Raw genomic sequence first — 21,435 nt, 5'->3', positions numbered from 1 at the left:
ATGTTTCTAGATACTCTTCTGCAAATTTCTAAGTCAAAAAGGATTAGAACCATTTTAAAACAATGTATGTAGAGTACTGAAGGATTTAGATATGTTTTCATCAGAGCTGTTTTTATTTCTCCCCCTTTTTGTCAGAATCAAAAAGACAGCAAAATAAAGGAAAGGAAAATATATATATATTCAGATATCAAGCACAAACAGCAGAAAGCAGGAACAAACATAATCAGAAAGCAACAAGCAAATCAGGAAAGGAAAATCCTAGGTGCCTAAGGGTTTGGAGGTGGAGGCATCCTCTGAAGCAGATGGGTCAGCAGATTCTGAATGTTGACGTTGATTGAATCCTGTTGATCCAATCAAGCTCAGACTTCTTTCTGCTCCTTCTGAAGATCTTCAAGAGTCTTGAGAACCAGAGGGACAAAGGTGGAAGACTCCCCATGAGTCAGAGCATCCGGTTCTACCCTGCTGGCAGATTCTTCAGCATGACGAGCTTCAGCTTCAGCAGCGGCTTTAGCTTTAGCTTCAGCAGCAACAGTGTCAGTTAGAGCTTTGATTTCAGCTTCCTTGAGTCTTTGAATTTCCTCTTGCCTTGCTTTTTCTTCTGCTTCCTTTCTGGCTTGCTCCTCAGCTTCTCTGGCTAAGCGCTCTTGTAGTCTTACTTCAACATCTCTGATGAAGTCGTTTCTGACTTGCTCAGAGAGGCTTTTCAGTTTGAAGGCTTCAGAGGTCATCCAACCAATAACTATGTTCCAGCGTGTCCTAACAGCTGAAGGATCATCATTGATGCCAGAGTTGATGGTCAGAGACTTGACCTTGTCAACTGAGGCTCCTGCAAACAACACTATTGCCTCCTCTAGGGTTGGCAGGGTGTTTTGTGGTTCAGAGGGTGGAGGTGGAGAAGTGGGAGGGCTTAGGTTGAGAGTTTGTGGTTCAGCGGATGTGTTTGGTGGGGGTGTGTCAGAGGTATTTAGTTCAGAAGGTTGAAGGTCAGATGATGGTGGGTTTGGTTGTTCTGCGGGTGGTGAGGTGACTTCAGGTTCAGGCGGGGTTTGTGTTGGCTGTTGTGAGGCCAAAGTATGAGTTTGAAGTTGGGCCAGAGTGGGAGATGAGGGGTCAGAAGGTTCTGTGTCTGATGAGATGTTGAAGTAGGGGGGTGATTCTGGAGAAGAAGATGAAGATGGTGAGGAGGTTTCATTTAGCATTTCTGCTTCAGAAAGAGGTAAGGTGGTGGTGGCGCGGTTGAATTTTTAGGATGGTTGATGAGTTGTTTTGGTGGTTGAAGGAGGGGTTTCTGAGTGAGTGTAGATAGATGTTGGTTGAGGGATAGAAGAAGCAATGGGTTGTATTTGTACAGAGGGAGCAAGAGAGACAGACTTACCAGAAGGCTCATGCAGAGGTGCTGGAGGTCTTGATCCGGAGGATTCTCCTAGTCTTGCCTTCTTCGCTTGCCTCACCTTGTCAGAGGGTCCTCGTGGATGTTTCATGAAGTTTAGAGCCTTATCTGGGAGATCGCTTAGGTTGAAGTCTGAGATATCCACTCCTTCTTTCATCAGATTATCCAGATAGAAAAGGATTACATCTCGGGGGTCTTCCTTTGAGAACAGATAGAGTCCATGGGGGATCTCCCTCTGATCTTTTAGAGCTTCCCAGGAGGTGTCCAGAGTAGGTTTGAATTTGACCTGATCCAGAATCCCCATGCTCTTCAGATTTTTGGCGTTGAGAGGTTTTCCAGTGTCGATCATTACGTCTTCCATGAGTCTGAACTTTAAAAGGTGGTCCACCAGGCGACTTTCAATCAGAAAGTCAGAGATTAGCCTTCCCAGAGGAATGTAGTTTCTGGGCTTCATGTGGTTTCTTGTATCTCGTACAGAGTCTCTGAGATAATTGAAAAGAAGTGCTGGAAGGCAGAGCTTCAGACCCTTGTGGATGCAGTACAGAATGCACTTCTGGTCTGTGTTGATGTAGTCTGAAGAGTTTGACACTGGGCGATGATGAATGGTACCCAGAATGATCTTCAGCCAGACACGAAGGTTCTGAAGTAGCTCCTTGTTCTTGGAGGGGTTGCCTTCTGCGTTCTGCTTGAAGATTGTTGGGTTAATCTCTTGGGACATGTATTTTGCCCTAGGATTGATGTTGTAGATCCTTCTGCCTCCATCTTTTTCCATGCCCAGAAGAGCAGCAATGGACTTCTCAATTATCACTATCTTGATTTCTGAGTTCATCTGTGAGGTCAATGCCATTTCTACGCATGTTGTCAAAATCCACTAAGGATTCACATAATACTTCCAGCTTCTCAAATGGCGTTGCAAGGTTGATGTGAGGCTCACGATCAAGAATGTGAGGCTCTTTGTAGATGGGAGTTGTGACTACACCAGTAACCGCTGGGTTTGGGTTGCTAGAACTTGGAGCTTGTTCGCTTGAATCCATTTGTTGAGAGAGGTTGTAAACAACTTGTTGTTGAGCATCCATGATGTTGTTGAAAACTTGGATGAAAATGAAGAATTGCTGCAGGAAAGCCTTGAGGGAGCTGAGGTTTAAGGGTGCGTGAGAGTGAAAAGTGTGCAATGTGTGAAATGAATGTGTTTAAATACCCAAATTAGGGCGCATGCAAAATGACACACAAAACAGAGTTTAGCACGAAAACCAAGTCAACAGGTTTAGGGGAAAAATGATTACAGCTCATAAATGATGTCTAATCCCAAGAGCCAGTACACTGCTCGAGGAGATCTCAAAAGACTGTTCCTTGATTACTGCTAGACAACTGTCTAGAAGTTCCAAGGCCAGACGCAAGGTACTCCACGTGTTTGCTTGATCTGATCTTCAGGAATACCAACGGATTGGTTCCTGAAGATTTCTAACTCAGATAACTTCTAACTTGGCAGGAGTATCAGAGTCAGAGGCAGAATCCATTGTGTTTACATTAGAGTCTCATTTTACAACTTCAGAGGCACATATTATTCAGGGCAATTTTGAATGTTCAGATTCTTTAGGATGAAGAGGAATTTATCTTCAGCTAAGGGTTTAGTAAATATGTCAGCCCATTGATGATCAGTATCAATGAATTTCAATGTTACTACCCCTTTCTGAACATAGTCTCTAATAAAATGATGTTTTATTTCTATGTGCTTAGCTCTGAAGTGTAAAATGGGATTCTTGCTTAAACAAATGGCAACAATATTATCACAAAAGATGAGAATGTTACTCTCGAAGATTTGCAGATCCTCTAACTGATTCTTCATCCAGAGCATCTGAGTAGTGCACAGTGATGCTGAGATGTATTCCGCTTCTGCAGTGGACAGGGCTATGGTTGATTGTCTTTTGCTGGCCCAGGATATCAGATTGTTTCCCAAGAGCTGACAATTTCCAGATGTACTTTTTCGTTCCATTCTGTCTCCTACGTAATCTGCATCACAAAAGCCAGATAGTCTATACTCTGATGTTTTCTCATACATCAGGCCCTGGTTAGGAGTTCCTTTCAGATATTTGAGAATTCTCTTAACTGCTGTTAAGTGAGTTTCTCTAGGATCTGATTGGAATCTGGCACAGAGACAAACACTGAATAAAATATTAGGGCGAGTAGTAGTCAGATAGAGAAGGGAGCCTATCATACCACGATAGAGCTTTTGACAAACCTTTTTGCTGACTTCTTCTTTTTCAAGAATGCAGGTTGGATGCATGGGTGTCTTTGCAGAATCGCATTCAGCCATATCAAATTTCTTCAGAATGTCTTTTATGTATTTGCTTTGATGAACGTACGTGACTTGTGAAGTTTGATTGATTTGAGTCCCTAGAAAGAACTTTAGTTCTTGCATTAAGCTCATTTCAAATTCTGCCAGCATTAGCTCAGAGAATTCTTGACATACAGAGGCGTTAGCTGAACCAAAAATGATATCATCAACGTATATCTGGCATATCATGAGATCATTATTAATGTTTTTACAGAAGAGTGTAGAGTCAACTTTTCCTCTAATAAAATCATGTTCCAGAAGAAAATTACTTAATCGTTCATACCAAGCTCTGGGAGCTTGTTTAAGTCCATATAAAGATTTCTTAAGTTTAAAAACGTGTTCTGGATAATTTGAGTTTTCAAAGCCTGGAGGTTGGTTGACATACACTTCTTCTGATATATAACCATTAAGGAATGCGCTCTTGACATCCATCTGATACAATTTGATAGAATGATTTATAGCGAATGATACAAGTAAGCGAATAGATTCTAACCTGGCGACTGGAGCAAAGGTTTCATTGTAGTCAATACCTTCTTGTTGACTGTAACCTTGAGCCACCAGTCGAGCTTTGTTTCTGACAACTTCTCCTTTCTCATTCAGCTTGTTTCTGAACACCATCTGGTTCCGATAACGTGAGTGCCTCTAGGCATAGGAACAAGATCCCATACGTCGTTCTTTGTGAATTGATCTAGCTCTTCTTGCATGGCTAGAACCCAGTCGCTATCTTGAAGTGCCTCATCACAGGAAGTAGGCTCGATCAGAGATACTAGTCCCAGAGGAGTTTCTTCAGAAGTCTTGAAGGTAGACCTAGTTCGGATAGGTTCGTCCTTATTTCCCAGAATCAACTCTTCAGATATGTTGAGGCGACTTTTAGCTTTCTTTGGGATTACTGGGGAGTTAGTTCATTCTGAGGTTTGAATGTCAGTTGCTTCTGGAGCTTTAATCTTCTCGTCAGATCCTGCAAAAGTGATCTCCAAATCTGCAAATTTCTCAACTAGCTTTGACTTTTCAGGGTCAAGCTTATCATCAAATCTGACATGAATTGATTCTTCCATAATTTTGGTTTCTGTATTGTATACTCTGTAGCCTTTAGAGCGTTCTGAGTATCCTAACATAATCCCTTTTTGTGCTTTGGAATCAAACTTGTTCAGATGTTCTTTAGTATTTAAAATAAAACAGGAACATCCAAAAGGATGAAAATATGAAATGTTTGGTTTTCTTCCTTTACACAATTCATAGGGAGTCTTCTCCAGAATAGGTCTTATGGAGATTCTATTCTGAATGTAACACGCTGTATTTACAGCTTCGGCCCAAAAGTGCTTAGCCACATTTCTTATGGAGTTCTAGGGCAGGAGAAATCATGGGATATTCCATTAGAGTCAAATAATTCCTCAAAAAATTTATTTTCAAATTCTCCACCATGATCACTTCTGACTCTGATGATTTTAGAGACAAATTCGTTTTGCACTTTGGAACAGAAGCTAGTGAATATAGAGTGAGACCACTCTTGTGCTTTAGGAATTTTACCCATGTCCAGCGACTGAAATCATCAACAATGACTAGTCCATACTTCTTTCCATTGATTGATGTTGTTTTCACAGGACCAAATAAATCAATGTGAAGAAGTTCCAGAGGCTTAGAGGTAGAAAGAATATTTTTCTTTTTGAAAGATGTTTTTGAAAATTTTCCTTTCTGACATGCTTCACACAGAGCATCTGAAGAAAACTTCAGCTTAGGTAGGCCTCTGACTAACTCGAGTTTATTTAGCTGAGATAATTTTCTCATGCTAATGTGGCCCAAGCGTCTATGCCATACCCATTGCTCTTCGTGAACAGACATCAGACATTTAACATTTTGTTCTTTTAAATCAGAAAGATTTATTTTATAAATATTGTTTTTCCTCTTGCCTGTGAATAGGACAGAACCATTGTTTTGATTATGGCTTTACATGTTTTTTGATTAAAGATTACATCATAACCGTTATCACTTAATTGACTTATTGATAACAGGTTATGCATTAATCCTTCTACATATAGGACATCAGATATAGAGGGAAGAGTACCATTACCAATAGTTTCAGAGCCTTTGATCCTTCCTTTCTGATCTCCTCCGAAGCCTACGAATCCAGCATCTTTAAGTTCTAGGCTTTGGAACATAGACTTTCTTCCCGTCATGTGTCGCGAGCATCCAGAGTCCAGGTACCATGACTGGTGTTTTAACTCTGCTGTATAGGATATCTGCAACATAAACAATCTTATCCTTTGGTACCCAGAGTCTTTTGGGTCCTTTGTGATTAGTTTTCCCAGAGCTTCTTAACACTTTGGGTTTTCTAGCATTATTAAATTGTTGCTCTTGTGTGTGTGTATAGTGATATGAAAATGGAGATTTAGGTTGTTCATTAGTAGAAGTTTTATCTTCACTAGGATCATACCCAATTCCTCTTCTATTGTTCTGACTGACTCCATAAATCATGGATGCCATAATACTCCTCCCTATCACATTTTTCAGAAACTTTTGAAAAGCTTTTTCATATTTATAAATTATTGTGTTTGAAGTTTGTGGAGCTTGAGATAACGCTTCTTCAAGTTTTGAGCAATTTTTCTTTGTTGCATTTCTTTCTAATGCCAAAGATCTGTTTTCATCTTTTAGTTATAAAATTGTTATCTCAAGTTTGCCACATTCTTCTAATGTTTCTTCAAGAACGCCTTTTATAGCTTTAAATTTTAGTTTTAGTTTTTGATATGAGCTGAGAGTTTCAGACAGACATGATTCTAGGTCAGATCGAGAGAGTTCAGAAAATACCTTTCTGATTTAGATTCTTCATCTGAGGTGTTCTTGGATGTGGTAGCCATCAGTGCTACATTAGCCTGTTCATCAGAGTCTGATTCTGATGAGTCAGGTTCGCTGTCATCCCAGGTAGCCATCAGTCCCTTTTTGGTTCTGAGAGAATTTTTCTTGAAGTTATCCTTTCTGGAACTGTCTTTCTTTAACTTGGGACATTCGTTCCTGTAGTGACCTGTTTCTTTACATTCATAACAAGTAACATCTTTGTTAGTTTTACCTTTTGAGGTTGATTCTGATCGGTCCCCTCTAGGTCTTGGTCTCCTGAAGTTATTATTCCTCTTTCTCTAGAGTTGTTTTACTCTTCTGGTCAGGAGGGATAATTCTTCTTCATCATTAGAATCTTCCTGTTCAGAGTCATTAGCATCTTCTGTTTCGTCCTGGAAGACTTTGTTTCTGTCAGACTTGCGCCTTTCAGATCTGGACTTTAATGCTACAAACTTGATCTTCTTCCGAGGCTCATCTTCCTCCAGTTCTATCTCATGACTTCTGAGTGAACTGACAAGCTCTTCAAGGCTGATGTTGTTCAGATCCTTTGATAGCTTTAAGGCTGTGACCATGGGTCTCCACTTCTTTGGCAAGCTTCTGACTATCTTTTTGACATGGTTTGCAGTTGTGTATCCTTTGTCTAGCACTTTGAGACATGCAATAAGAGTTTGGAATCTAGAGAACATTACCTATACAGCTTCATCATCCTCCATTTTGAAGGCTTCATATTTCTGGATTAGAGCAAGAGCCTTTGTTTCTTTGACCTGAGAGTTTCCTTCATGAGTCATCCTCAGGGAGTCAAGTATATCTTTAGCTGTTTCCCTGTTGGTGATTTTTTCATACTCATTGTAAGATATGGCATTGAGAAGTATCGTTCTGGCTTTGTGATGATTCTTGAATTCGCGCTTCTGATCATCTGTCATTTTACTTCTGGGAACGACAACTCCAGCATCTGTTTGTAAGACCCTAATTTTGTCACTAAGATCCCTCATGGCATCATAACATTGCATTTGCATTGCCTCAAGGATCATTAGCATCTTGGTTCCCTTTGCCTTTGGGTGGGACCTCTTCTGAAGCCATCACAAGGTCAAGAGCTTCAAGGAGATCCTTTGTACAAAGATATGGCCAAGAGAAGATGATAGCAAGCATGTTAATGGTTACCAAAGCTCTCATCCATCAAATATGCCTCCCTAGCATCTCAAGTCATCATTTTGACCAAAACAAGTCAAAGGGTTTGAGGTTTGTTCCCCAGAGAAACCCTAATTCATCTGTGCACCACAATGCCTTGCTCTTGAAGCAACCTCAGCCCATGGTCAAATATAATCAAGGTAAGTTCTTTAATTCTACATTTCATGCATATTTGAACTTATTTGAGTGTCCTCAATCATCAATTCATCAAGATATGAGTCATGGACTTGAGAAGTTGATCAGTCAATTCATTTGACTATTTTGAAATGCACTGAGATCTAACGTTTTGTGTGTTGGTAAAATGGAGATGATTCCAAAAGCAAAAATGTTCTTAAGAACAATATGAACAACTTTCATGTTCATCAAAAATTTATTTGAATCTTGGAAGGTCATCTCCCATTCCAATACATTATAGGTCATTTTGACTGAAACCCTAATTTTAGGTCAACTCCCCAAGGACATAACTCATTCATTTTTTATGATTTTGAGATTGGATCAAATGCATTGGAAATCCTAAGATGTATACTTCAAATGTTATGTTGAACAAAATTCCAAAATCTCAAAGGAAATACATGTGATAATGCAAGACATTATAGGTCATTTTGGGCCAAATGCATTAAAAGGCAAAAAAGTCCAACTTCAAGTGCCCATAACTCTTTCATAAAAAATCCAAATGATGCAACATTTAAGTCCAGTTTGATTGTCTTGAAAATATATACAACTTTTATGTTGGAGGTTTTTTCATTTGAGGCTTGCATCATCAAAACAGAAGGGCTTGAACATTGGCCAAATTTAGAAACTTTGCCTTTTCATGTTTTGCACCTTGCACTTTAAACTCCAATTTCACCAATTTCCACACTTCAAATGGATTTTTGACCAACATAACAATTGTTCCTTACATCAAAACCTTTCTAACCATTACTCACATGATCATGTTTGGATTTGGCAAATGGTATTTTCGAAGAGGAGAAGCTTTTGGTTCAATTATGCATGACATGGTGAAACTTCATATGCAAGCAATTGGAGTGCAAACCACACGCCCAAACCTTCTCCAAATCATTTCAGCATCCATTTGCATTGGCTTTTGGGCCCTCCATGCGCCTGTACAGGCCCATGCATGGAGGCCTTCAACTTTCATGCACACGAAATTCACCTTGCTTGCATCAGGTTTTTCTATAAATAGAGGTGCATACCTCCATCATAAACCAACCTAAAGGCGCCTGAAACCCTGCTGAAGTGATTCCCCAACCTCACCAAAGAAGCTATTTCACTTTTCATTTTTTTACAGATCCAAAATTCAACTACATCTGGTTGAATCCTTAGATCTAAAGCTTCTAGACCTTCATCCTTTACTCCATTGATCTTCTGTTTTCATAAAGAAAGCAAGGAATCAAGCTCAAATCTCCAAAATTCAAGTTTGTTCTTCAACTGGTATTTTCTTCGAAACTCATCATATATTGACCTATATGCTTGGATCTTGTGTTGGCTGAAGTCCTCTCAATAGAGGCATCATGATTGTGCATTTAATTTTTGAAATCCATTAAGTTCATGATGAACACCACAGAACTTCCATCTCTGATTTCTCTCAATATAGTGATCTAGAGTGGAATTGAGTGGCATAGGGATGATGTACATCATCCCAGCTTTCCAAAGATGTATGGATCGTGCGTTTTGGTTTCCATTTGAAGCTCTGCAAATTTTGGACATGGCCGGAGGTTGGCCGGAGACGACGGTGGCGCTGGCCACCGTCTAGTCTCCAGATTCAATCAGGAGCGTCTATTCCTGTTTCCAGATTGAATCTCATGCATCCAATGTTATGACTTTTTTAAAGGCTATGTGTGATGTTGTTGACTCAAGTACACCATGCGCGCGCGTCTCCCTGCCTTCAGATATGCCACGTCAATTAATGAATCCAGATCTAACGCCTCTGGATTTTTGGCATTTTTTGGTTTTCTGATTTAATTTCTTTTATTTCCATTATTTTCAAAAATTCATATCTTCTTCATTTTAAATCCAAAAAAATATGGGACCAATTGCATTCTTCTCCAAATAATTTCTAGTTTCTAATTTTGATTTTTAATATTTTTTATTTCATCATTTGATATTTTTTGTGAATTTTCTCTTTTCTGGTTATTTTTAATTCATTTTAATTTGTTTTTGATATTCAAAAAATACAAAAATATTTTCCTAACATATTTGAATGATGATGGATTTATGAAAAATATTCTCATCAATTTTTTAATTGATTTGGGATTTATTGGAGATTTTAGTTCAATTAGGTTATTTTTATTCATTTTTAATTGATTAAAAATAGTTTCTGACTTTTAAAAATGCTGAAATTTTTTGTCAAACTTTGTTTGACCTTGTTGAACTTGGGATAAATCACTTGACCCTTTCAAGGTTGATTTGAAGTGATTTTGAAGTTTGACCTTTTCTTTTATTTTTAATTCAAGTTTATTTTAATATTAAAAATGCCAAAAATATTTTGTTTATTGTTGGATCTCCAATCTTCATCTCATTTCTGATTTCTCATTGTTTGACTTTGACTTTCAATGTCATTTGGTCAATACACATGGATTGGTACATTTTTATTTCACCTTATGCATTTTGATCTTTCCATTTTCCTTATCCATTCTTCATCTCCTTCTTCTCCTTCTTTTTCTTTTTGATCAATGAGTTGAAGGTTGATAAGTTGACATTGATTAGGGAGACTTAATCTTCCTTGATTAAAATCTAATTCATCTTGATCAATTGATCAAGTGAATGGCTTTGCATTAAGGATAGGTTGTTTCCTAAATCATGCAAAAGACTTAAACCAATACAAGATCAATTCTCTTTTTCTTTTTGGCATGGCAAGTTGTTGGAACTTGGTTCACTAATCAAGACTTCTAACTTGTGTTGTTGCCTACATTATTATTGACCGGTCTCAGATAGCTGTGACTTCTACATAAGTCCAATTACAATTGCTTAACATAACCCTAAATTTGCCTTATGGCACACTAACTACTAACACTAACCATTAACAATTAACATTTACTTTTTGCTCTTTACTTTTATGCAATTTACTATTCTTGCACATATTATCCATTTGCTTTTTCCTTTGCTCATTTGAGCACATGTTTATGTTAATGCCATTTACCTTTTGCTCACTTGAGCACATAATTGTGTATATACTATTGTGTTTGTGTTTTGTTTGATTGTTGTGGACCAAATGCAAAGAATTAGACAAAATGGACTTAGATTTAGGGACCTCACCCAAGCAAATGGAATTTAAAGAGCAACTAGGCATTGGGCCTTTAGAGTGCTATAAAAGTCAAAGAGCAACTAGGCATTGAGCCTTTAGAATGCTTAAGCTTGAAGATGAACATTGAAAGGACCATATTCTAAACTCCCTCTTGTCCATTCTTTGATTGTATTATAGAACCTTTTGATGTGTGTTTTCTTGTGCTAGGAGTTCTAACTTGAGCTTATTTGGGGAACCATTACCATGAGCTTCTAAGAGAGAGAGATCCAAGATGCATTGAGGAGTCTTTCCAAGAATCCACTTTGATTGATGATTGCTTGAATTTATGCTTTGTGTGATTACTTATTCCAAGGGATGGGAGCTACTTGGATCATCCATATGATCTCAAGAGAGGAACTCCAATGTGGTTTTGTTTCTTTATCCCTCACCTTTTTGCTTTGCTTAGGACTTAGCCCTTCTTATTCTTCTCTCCACTCTAACCCAAGTCAAAACTTTTGTGCAAACATTTAACATTTGTTTTCAAACATTAGAAACCTAAGCCTTAGGCTTTTGATTTTCAAACCTTTTTTTTAACACTTATTTTGAATTGAATCTTTAAGTCAACTTTGACCATTTTTTGTACATACTTCTAATTGGTAAATATAACCCATTCAAATTTCTTTTTGTGGTTCCAATGGCCACTTTCTTAATCAAATTTTCTATAACCTTTAGCTATTAGGTTTGAGTTATCCTTGAGGTAGATATAATACTCACCTATATACTTAGTGATGGACAATGAGTCTTCCATGCTTATTATAGGGTTAACCCCTCACTAGCATGTTGAAGCTATCCTCACAAGTTGGATTTGTGGTTTTAGGTTGAGTTTTCTCCCTTGGATAACAAAAAACCTTAAGGCTTTTGGACCAATCAATTCACCAACTCATTCTGAGATTTTTACCCCGAACTACGAGGTTTTGATCCTAATCTTTTTTAAGATGGTACGTAGGCAATGGGTTCATCCATTCAAACACAAAATGTAAATAAACTTGTATATTCTCTTCTCATCACTTCAATCATGTTTGCACAAATAAACTTTCACAAAACAACAACCTTGAAACAAGTATGAAAAGGGCTCCCTAGGAGTACCTAGGATGTTTTGGGTGCCTAACACCTTCTCATTACATAACTAACCCCCTTACCCAGATCTCTGTTTCTCTTTTACTAGTTTTTCGATAAAACTATTAGGTTTTTGTTCGCTTTCTAACCATTCCTTTGGATAAATAGAAGTACGGTGGCGACTTGACTTGTATGATTTACCTTGGATTTAGTCAATATCTCTAATGGTAACGAATACCCCGCTACAGAAAAGTGGCGACTCTGCTGGGGAAATATTTTGCCTAGTGGGTTTTGCCTACTTTTCACATTTGTTGTATTATATTGTATTGTTTTGTGACATATTTTTGTGCAATTTGGGATTACTGTATTGTATGTAATGATTGAATTGCTTGAATATTAATTCCTTGTATGCTTGGTGATCTTTGTGAGATGAGTTCTATACCCGGACTCGAGTGCACTTAGGATAGGAGAATGGTATAGTCTTGTTGAATTGTGTGGAGTTATTCCTTAGCAAGTTGACTTACAAGTCCATTCACTTGGTGGAGGTCATGTTGGGATCAATAATGTCACACAAGTAAGTTGTGGTTAGACATTACTCTTTCCAATATAGACCTTAGTTTACCAAGCCCATCTTGGCCTATTCTTAGGATGTAGTGCAAAAGTCGTTCAAATGTAAGATTTGATACGATTTTTACGCGATACTACACTCATAAGAGTCTCTCTTGAGGATATTTTTGGAAAACGAGTAGTCGTTTATCCAATAATATTCGAAAGATGGGATGATGACTATGGGAACCTCTTGTAGAACATGTTTGGCAGGTTTAAACCCTAGTACACTCCCTTTGGGTGGTTCTTAACCAAGACTCCATGCTCGTGACTTGCAACAAACCCTTGATTCATGGTTGATCCGTTCATGTATCCTTAATATCAATGGAACTTGGGTGTTGATAAGGTGTAAATCATAATCCACCAAAATGGATGATTGATATTAAGGATGCCATGTTCCATCCCATGACCTTTGTTTGGTGTGCTTTGCTTGATCCTTGAGTGTGATTGTTGCATTCACGCATTCATGCACCCATTTGCATCCATATCATCAATAATGAAGAAAATTTTCAAGGAACTTAAGGGGGTTTATTTGCAAAATTTTCAGACATGGAAAGACAAAGAAGGAATACAAAGAAGTACAATTTCAGACAACCAGATTTGAAAGAGTTAAGGAATTTGACATCCTATGTACTAGATCCCTTGGGTTTCAAGGCTCATTTTGGGAAGCTTCTTCCTCTTCTGACTACTCAGGTGGACGAAGGGTTTATGAGTGTATTGGTGCAGTTTTATGATCCCTTGTACCGCTGCTTCACATTTCCGGATTTCCAGCTTTTGCCCACGCTTGAGGAGTATGCCTACCTTGTGGGTATACCTATTCTAGACCAGCTGTCGTTCAGTGGCTTGGAGAGTATTCCTACTTCTCAAGAGATAGCTGACATGTTGCACATAGATGAATCTCTGGTTGGTGCTCATATGACTACCAAAGGTGGAATTCAAGGTCTCCCTTCCGAGTTCCTCATTGCTCAAGCTATTGTGTATGGGAAGGCCATAAGTGAGGATGCCTTTGAAGCCATATTTGTACTTCTCATCTATGGGTTGGTATTGTTCCCCAACATCGACAAGTTTGTGGATGTGAACGCTATTAGGATCTTCTCTACTCTTAATCCCGTTCCGACTCTGTTGGGGGACACTTATTTTTATTTGCATATGAGGAATGCAAAGGGTGGTGGTGCCATTGTGTGCTGTTTGCCTCTGTTGTATAAGTGGTTTATTTCTCACTTACCGCAGACGGTCGCTTTCAAGGAGAACAAGGGATGTCTACGGTGGTCCACGAGACTCATGTCTCTCACTAATGATGATATCTCTTGGTATAACCGTGTGTATGATGGTGTGCAGATTATCGACTCTTGTGGTGAATTCTCCAATGTGCCTCTTCTTGGTACATGTGGTGGGATTAACTACAACCCTGTTTTGGCACGTCGTCAGCTTGGGTTCCCCCTAAAGGATAAACCTAATAACATTCTGTTAGAAGGTGTGTTCTTTCAGGAGGGTAAAGATCCCCAAAACTTGAAGGGCAGAATGGTTCGCGCTTGACACAAGATTCATAGGAAAGGAAGGAAAGAGTTGGGTCCTAAGAATTATGTTGCTATGGAGCCTTACACTGCTTGGGTTAGGAAGAGAGCGTCTGATTATCTCATGCCTTACGAATATCCGAGACCTACACCTTTGGTTATGGCTGGGCCTTCAACCCTCCCTGACCAAGGAGTAGAGGAGTTGAGAGACGAAGACCGCTCACGTGCTTGGATCCGTGAACGAGAAGAGTTGCTTCAGCAGATTAAGGAGAAGGATGCTTTGATAGAGTTCCTCGAACATCAGGTTATTGATGATCCTAATGATGCATGGACTTCTCTACTTCCTTAGTCTTCCAAGTTTTGGAAAACGAAGTACGATCGACTCGCCAAGGAGAAAGCAGATATGGAAGCAGCCTACGAGAGGGAGGTGAAGAGGCTTCGTGCATCTTATCTTCCTGTATCCTGAGCTTTAGATGATTGTTTCTAGGGATCCATAAGATGTTTATTTCCTTTCTCTTTTGTATTATGTTTGGTTGCCAGTGCTGTACTTCTTTGGTGTAAAATATTTCCCAGATATTATGCATCTATATAAAAGTGTTTAATATTTCCAAAATTTGCAAATAGAATCCTAAAGTTCCTTTGAAATAAAAAAAAAACAAATCATATGCACAAGCATTGCATGCATCATGTGCATAAGCAGGTTTTGTTCCCGGCTTCTTGTCCTGTGGTCTAACTCTGTGTTCTTCATTTATTTTGAAGACAAGCTGACTCACCGGTACTATACCAGAGCTAACATTTCAAGACTGATGGATCATCTGGAACAAGAGAACCGCGAGCTGAAAGAGGAAGTGGCCAGATTAAGTTCCTTGATGGAATCATTCATGGGTGCTCAGAGCCATTGTTCTCCGACACCTTCAACTCCCCCCCAGAGGACAGTCATCTCTGAGATTGTATCCTCGACTGTGCCTGCAGCCAGTGCATATTTCGCTCCAACGGCCATGACAACCGGATTCCCATGGGGGATGCCTCCCAATTTCATGCCCGAGGGTCCTGCTCCCACCTTTGCTTCTATGCCGGCATCTAGCCCGATCCTTGCTGTTCCTCTTCCCGTCGTGCATACTATGCCCAGAGTAGACGACACCATCTATCATTCTGAGCCGTCTGAGGGCCCAGACGTCTATGAGAAGATGGATGCTATGAACGATCAATTTCTTGAGCTTCGTAAGGAATTGAAAACTCTTAGTGGAAAGGATCTTTTTCGGCAAGTCTGCTGCCGAACTCTACTTGGTTCCTAATGTGAAGATCCTTGTGAAATTCAAGGTCCCTGACTTTGAAAAGTACAAGGGAAATACTTGCCCTCTCAGCCACCTGGTCATGTATGCCAGGAAAATGTCGACTCAGACCGACAATGAGCAATTGCTCATCCATTACTTTCAGGACAGTCTGTCCGGTGCTGCTCTGCGTTGGTACATGGGTTTAGACAGTGCGAACATCCGATCCTTCAACGATCTTGGCGAGGCCTTCGTCAAGCAATACAAGTACAATGTGGATATGGCTCCCGATAGGGATCAATTGAGGGCCATGTCCCAGAAGGACAAGGAAACCTTTAAAGAGTACGCCCAGAGGTGGCGAGAGGTAGCAACACAGATCGTGCCTCCGCTAGAAGAGAAAGAGATGACTAAGATCTTTTTAAAGACCTTAAGTTCTTTTTATTATGAGCGGATGATCGCTAGCGCTCCTTCTAACTTCACCGAGATGGTGAATATGGGGATGCGTCTAGAAGAAGGGGTTAGAGAAGGACGTCTGACAAGAGAAAAAGGCTCTTCTGCCAAACGTTATGGGTCGTTTGCGAAGAAGAAAGAAGGAGAGGCACATGCTGTGACTTCTCATATGAAACCAAGAAGACCCTCTGTGAGGAGGAAGACCGTGCGTCCTGCCGGTAACCAGAACCAGCTGGCTCATATAGCACCTGTCTTCAGAGATAATCAGCAGTACCAGCAACATAACAACAATCCGCAACCACATCCGCAATATCAACATCAACAGCACCGTCCGCAACAGCAGGCCTACCAGCCTCGAAACAGTAATCAAACCTGCACGAGTTACGAAAGGAAAAGGGTCACCTTCGATCCTATTCCAATGACGTATGCAGAGTTATATCCCTATTTGATAGAGAGGAAGTTGATTACACCGCGAGACCCACCGGCTATACCTGCTAACCTCCAGTGATGGTATAAGCCCGAATTACACTGTGTTTACCATTCAGGTGCTCCCGGACATGACGTGGAGAATTGTTACCCTTTGAAGACCAAGGTTCAAGACCTTGTGAGGTATGGCATTTTGTGCTTTGAGGACGTAGGTCCTAATGTGAAAAAGAACCCATTGCCCGAGCATGGGAGGTCTGTCAACATGGTCCAGGGCTGCCCTGGAAAGTACAAAGTCAAATATGTCAGTCATATTCGACAATCTCTGGTCGAGATGCATCGTTTGCTATGTGATTATAGTCATTATGAGCATGACCACGATAGATGCCGAGTCTGTTCTGTTAATCAAAGAGGTTGTTGCCAAGTGCACAAAGATGTTCAAGAAATGCTGGATGAAGGAGTTATTGAGATCCTTCAAAACAGAAATGTTGACGAAGATGCTGATGAGGTCAACGTAATTTCTCCAGTATTTCGGATCCCCGAGCCTGTTATCATCAAGTATGATGGTAGTAAGCAAAAGGTTTCTCCCGCATTAACCATTAAGCCATCCGGACCAGTACCATACTCTTCCGAAAAAGCGGTCCCCTATCGCTACAATGCTGTCGCAGTAGAAAATGGGAAAGAGGTGTCCTTGCCATCTTCAGCTGTTGTTAATATTGAGGATGTTAGCGGTCTGACACGTAGCGGTCGTGTATTTTCAGCACCGCCAAAGCCCCAAGTTAATGATGATTCTGATGAACGCCCGATTGGGAATGCTGTGAGCACTCCGAATCCGACACTTGTTGTTAAGCCCTCCTCTACATTGAAAACTCCTGCTTCTGTTGGCCCAAGCGGCAATGTGAAAGAAGACTGTGATGAGATGCTGAGGCTCATCAAGAGAAGCGAGTACAATGTTGTAGACCAGCTTCTACAAACGCCATCCAAGATATCTGTGTTATCACTACTATTGAATTCAGAACCACATCGAGAGGCTCTGCAGAAGGTTTTGGATGTGGCATATGTGGATCACGATGTCACAATAGAACAATTCGATAGCATTGTTGCAAACATTATTGCTTGTAACAACTTGAGTTTTTGTGACTCTGATCTCCCTGAGGAGGGAAGAGACCACAACTTGGCATTACATATATCTATGGGTTGCAAAGACGACGCCATGTCCAATGTGCTGGTGGACACTGGGTCATCATTGAACGTATTGCCAAAAACCACTCTCTCAAAACTATCATATCAAGGGCCTCCCATGAGGCAGAGTGGAGTAGTTGTGAAGGCTTTCGATGGGTCTCGCAAAACGGTGATTGGGGAAGTTGATCTCCCAATCAAGATCGGACCAAGTGATTTCCAAATTACCTTCCAGGTTATGGACATTCACCCATCGTATAGCTGTCTCCTAGGCAGACCATGGATTCACGAGGCAGGCGCCGTGACATCCACCCTACACCAGAAACTGAAATTTGTGAAGAACAAGAAGCTGGTGGTGGTAGGGGAGAAAAGGCTCTCCTGGTTAGCCACTTGTCTTCTTTCTTATATATAGATGCTGAGGATGAAGTTGGAACTCCTTTACAAGCTTTATCTATTGCTGAACCTATTGAGAAGAGAACTCCATCATTTGCTTCCTACAAAGATGCAAAGTTGGCCATTGAGCGTGGTGCAACCGCTGGTTTAGGGAAAATGATTGAGCTGGAAGACAACAAGTCCCGGGCTGGCATAGGTTATTCATCTGGGGTTTCTAATTCGCAAGGGCTGTTCAAGAGTGGAGGGTTCATCCACACCAGTTAAAGCGAGGAGACTGCTGCCATCTTGGAAGAGGAGGAAGAGGATTCTGGCAACTTCGTCATCCCTGGGGGAATCTGCAATAATTGGGTCGCTGTGGATATTCCAACAGTTATCCATAAGTCGAAGTAATGTTCATTTGTGTTTAAAAACCCTCCTCCCATGCCAAAAGGAGGAGTGATGACATTGTTTGCACATAAATACAATGATATTTTCATTCAATAGATTCATGTTAAATGTTTGTTTTCCAATTATTTTCCCTTTTCGCTTTTTGCATGAAATTGGTGATCACATAAAACCTAAAAAAAATAAAATCAATCTTTTCATCTGCATAATGGTTTGCCTTGTTTGAATTCTAAAGCTTTTCATATCCAAAATCATTATGCAGGTTGATCAAACCCATTGAACATAATGACCCAACACCATCTCCCAACTTTGAATTCCCTGTATTTGAGGCGGAAGAAGATGATGTTGAAGAGATTCCTGACGAGATTACCCGTCTACTTGAGCATGAAGAGAAGATCATTCAGCCGCATCTTGAGAATCTGGAAACAGTCAACTTGGGGTCTGAATATTGTGTGCGAGAAGTGAAGATTGGGGCACTCTTGGAAGTATCTGTTAAGAAGGGGTTGATTGAATTGCTACGAGAATATGTTGATGTCTTTGCCTGGTCATATGAAGACATGTCTGGTCTAGATACAGATATTGTGCAACATTTTCTACCTTTGAAACTTGAGTGTGTGCCTGTGAAGCAGAAGCTCAGAAGAACTCATCCTGATATGGCAGTAAAGATCAAAGAGGAAGTTCAAAAGCAAATTGATGCAGGGTTTCTGGTGACTTCTACATATCCTCAATGGGTGGCTCATATTGTGCCCGTGCCTAAGAAAGACGGAAAAGTCCGGATGTGTGTGGACTATAGGGACTTGAATAAAGCTAGTCCAAAAGATGATTTTCCTCTACCACATATTGATATGTTGGTAGACAATACAGCTAAATTCAATGTCTTCTCATTTATGGACGGATTTTCCGGATATAATCAAATTAAGATGGCACCCGAGGATATGGAGAAGACAACATTCATCACACCTTGGGGAACATTCTGTTATCGAGTGATGCCCTTCGGTTTGAAGAACGCCAGAGCCACGTATCAACGAGCTATGACCACCTTGTTTCATGACATGATGCACAAGGAGATCGAGGTATATGTTGACGATATGATTGCTAAGTCAAGAACGGAAGTTGAACATGTAGAGCACTTGTCGAAGCTTTTTCAGCGTTTGAGGAAGTATAAGCTTCGTCTGAATCCCAACAAGTGTACATTTGGAGTCCGTTCTGGCAAGTTATTGGGCTTTATTGTCAGTGAAAGAGGTATTGAGGTTGATCCTGCAAAGGTCAAAGCAATACAAGAGATGCCTGCGCCCAAAATTGAGAAGCAAGTCCGAGGTTTTCTTGGCCGCTTGAATTATATTTCCAGATTCATATCCCACATGACTACCACATGTGCGCCGATATTCAAGCTCCTTCGGAAAGATCAGTCCCATGATTGGACCGAGGATTGCCAGAAAGCTTTTGATAGCATTAAAGAGTATCTGTCTGAGCCTCCAATCTTGTCTCCGCCCGTGGAAGGAAGACCATTGGTTATGTATCTGACTGTACTTGAAGACTCAATGGGTTGTGTCCTTGGTCAGCAAGACGAATCAGGAAAGAAAGAATATGCTATTTACTACTTAAGCAAGAAGTTCACCGATTGTGAGTCTCGATATTCAATGCTTGAGAAGACATGTTGTGCTTTGGTTTGGGCTGCTAAGCGTTTACGCCAGTATATGTTGAATCATACGACTTGGTTGATATCCAGAATGGATCCAATCAAGTATATCTTCGAAAAGCCTGCTTTAACAGGGAGGATTGCCCGTTGGCAGATGTTGTTATCTGAGTATGATATTGAGTATCGAGCTCAAAAGGCTATAAAAGGTAGTATCTTGGCTGACCACTTGGCACATCAACCAATCGAGGATTATCAGTCAGTTCAGTATGACTTCCCAGATGAGGAGATTCTGTATTTGAAAATGAAAGATTGTGATGAGCCTACACTCGATGAAGGGCCAGAGCTTGGTTCCAGATGGAGTATGGTATTTGATGGCGCTGTAAATCAATATGGAAATGGTATTGGGGCAGTAATTATTACTCCTCAGGGCATGCATATTCCTTTTACAGCAAGGCTAACTTTCAAATGCACGAATAATATGGCTGAGTATGAGGCCTGTATCATGGGATTGGAAGAATGCATTGATCTAAGGATCAAGCATCTTGATGTATATGGTGATTCGGCCCTCGTTGTTAATCAGATTAAGGGTGAATGGGAAACAAATCAGCCTGGTCTCATTCCATATAGGGATTATGCGAGGAGGATTTCGACGTTCTTTACTGAGGTTGACTTCTATCATATTCCTCGAGATGAGAATCGGATGGCAGATGCTCTTGCTACACTTGCTTCGATGATTGTGGTTAAACTTTGGAATGAAGTCCCCAATATCACTATGATGCGCTTGGACAGACCAACTCATGTATTTGCAGTTGAAGAAGTGAAAGATGATAAGCCGTGGTATCATGATATCAAGCGTTTCCTTCAGAACCAGGTTTATCCGCCTGGGGCATCTGTGAAAGATAGGAAGACTTTGAGGAGACTGTCAGGCAGCTTCTACCTCAATGGTGATGTGCTTTATAAGAGAAATTTTGACATGGTTCTGCTTAGATGCATGGATAGACACGAAGCAGACTTGTTGATGACTGAAGTCCATGAGGGTTCATTTGGCACTCATTCCAATGGACATGTCATGGCTAGGAAGATATTGAGAGCAGGCTACTATTGGCTGACAATGGAGTCTGACTGCTGCAAATATGTGAAGAAATGCCATAAGTGTTAGATTTATACGGATAAGATTCATATTCCCCCGACACTTCTGAATGTGATCTCATCACCATGGCCTTTCTCTATGTGGGGAATTGACATGATTGACATGATAGAACCGAAAGCGTCTAATGGAAATAGATTTATTCTCGTAGCAATTGATTACTTTACCAAGTGGGTTGAAGCAGCATCATATGCAAATGTGACCAGGCAGGTGGTCGTGAAGTTTATCAAGAATCAACTCATATGCCGATATGGTGTGCCAGATAAGATCATTACTGATAATGGATCTAACTTGAACAACAAGATGATGAAAGAACTGTGTAGTGAGTTCAAGATTGCACATCACAAC

General features: G+C 40.3%; 1 protein-coding gene across 1 annotated transcript; it reads right to left on the bottom strand.

Moving 5' to 3' along the window:
- Positions 1-359: 359 nt before the first annotated feature.
- LOC127078449 (eukaryotic translation initiation factor 4 gamma-like) lies at positions 360-1,199 on the bottom strand. Its single transcript, XM_051018904.1, has 2 exons — positions 734-1,199; positions 360-634 (listed from the first exon to the last, which is right to left on the bottom strand). Exons 1-2 carry the CDS (start codon positions 1,197-1,199, stop codon positions 360-362), a joined length of 741 nt encoding a protein of 246 aa, XP_050874861.1.
- Between the last annotated feature and the right edge of the window lie 20,236 nt (positions 1,200-21,435).

The sequence above is a fragment of the Lathyrus oleraceus genome, chromosome 5 (assembly GCF_024323335.1).
Source record: "Lathyrus oleraceus cultivar Zhongwan6 chromosome 5, CAAS_Psat_ZW6_1.0, whole genome shotgun sequence".
In the NCBI taxonomy this organism is placed as follows: Eukaryota; Viridiplantae; Streptophyta; class Magnoliopsida; order Fabales; family Fabaceae; genus Lathyrus; species Lathyrus oleraceus.
This window is presented reverse-complemented; position numbering and strand designations above follow the sequence as displayed.

What these genes read in the sequence shown, in the direction of transcription:
- LOC127078449 (XM_051018904.1), bottom strand. Translation starts at nt 1,199, where the DNA reads ATGCTAAATGAAACCTCCTCACCATCTTCATCTTCTTCTCCAGAATCA. An exon ending in ACGCTGGAACATAGTTATTG is followed by an intron (nt 635 to 733) that starts GTTGGATGACCT and finishes AAGAGCGCTTAG; the next exon opens with CCAGAGAAGCTGAGGAGCAA.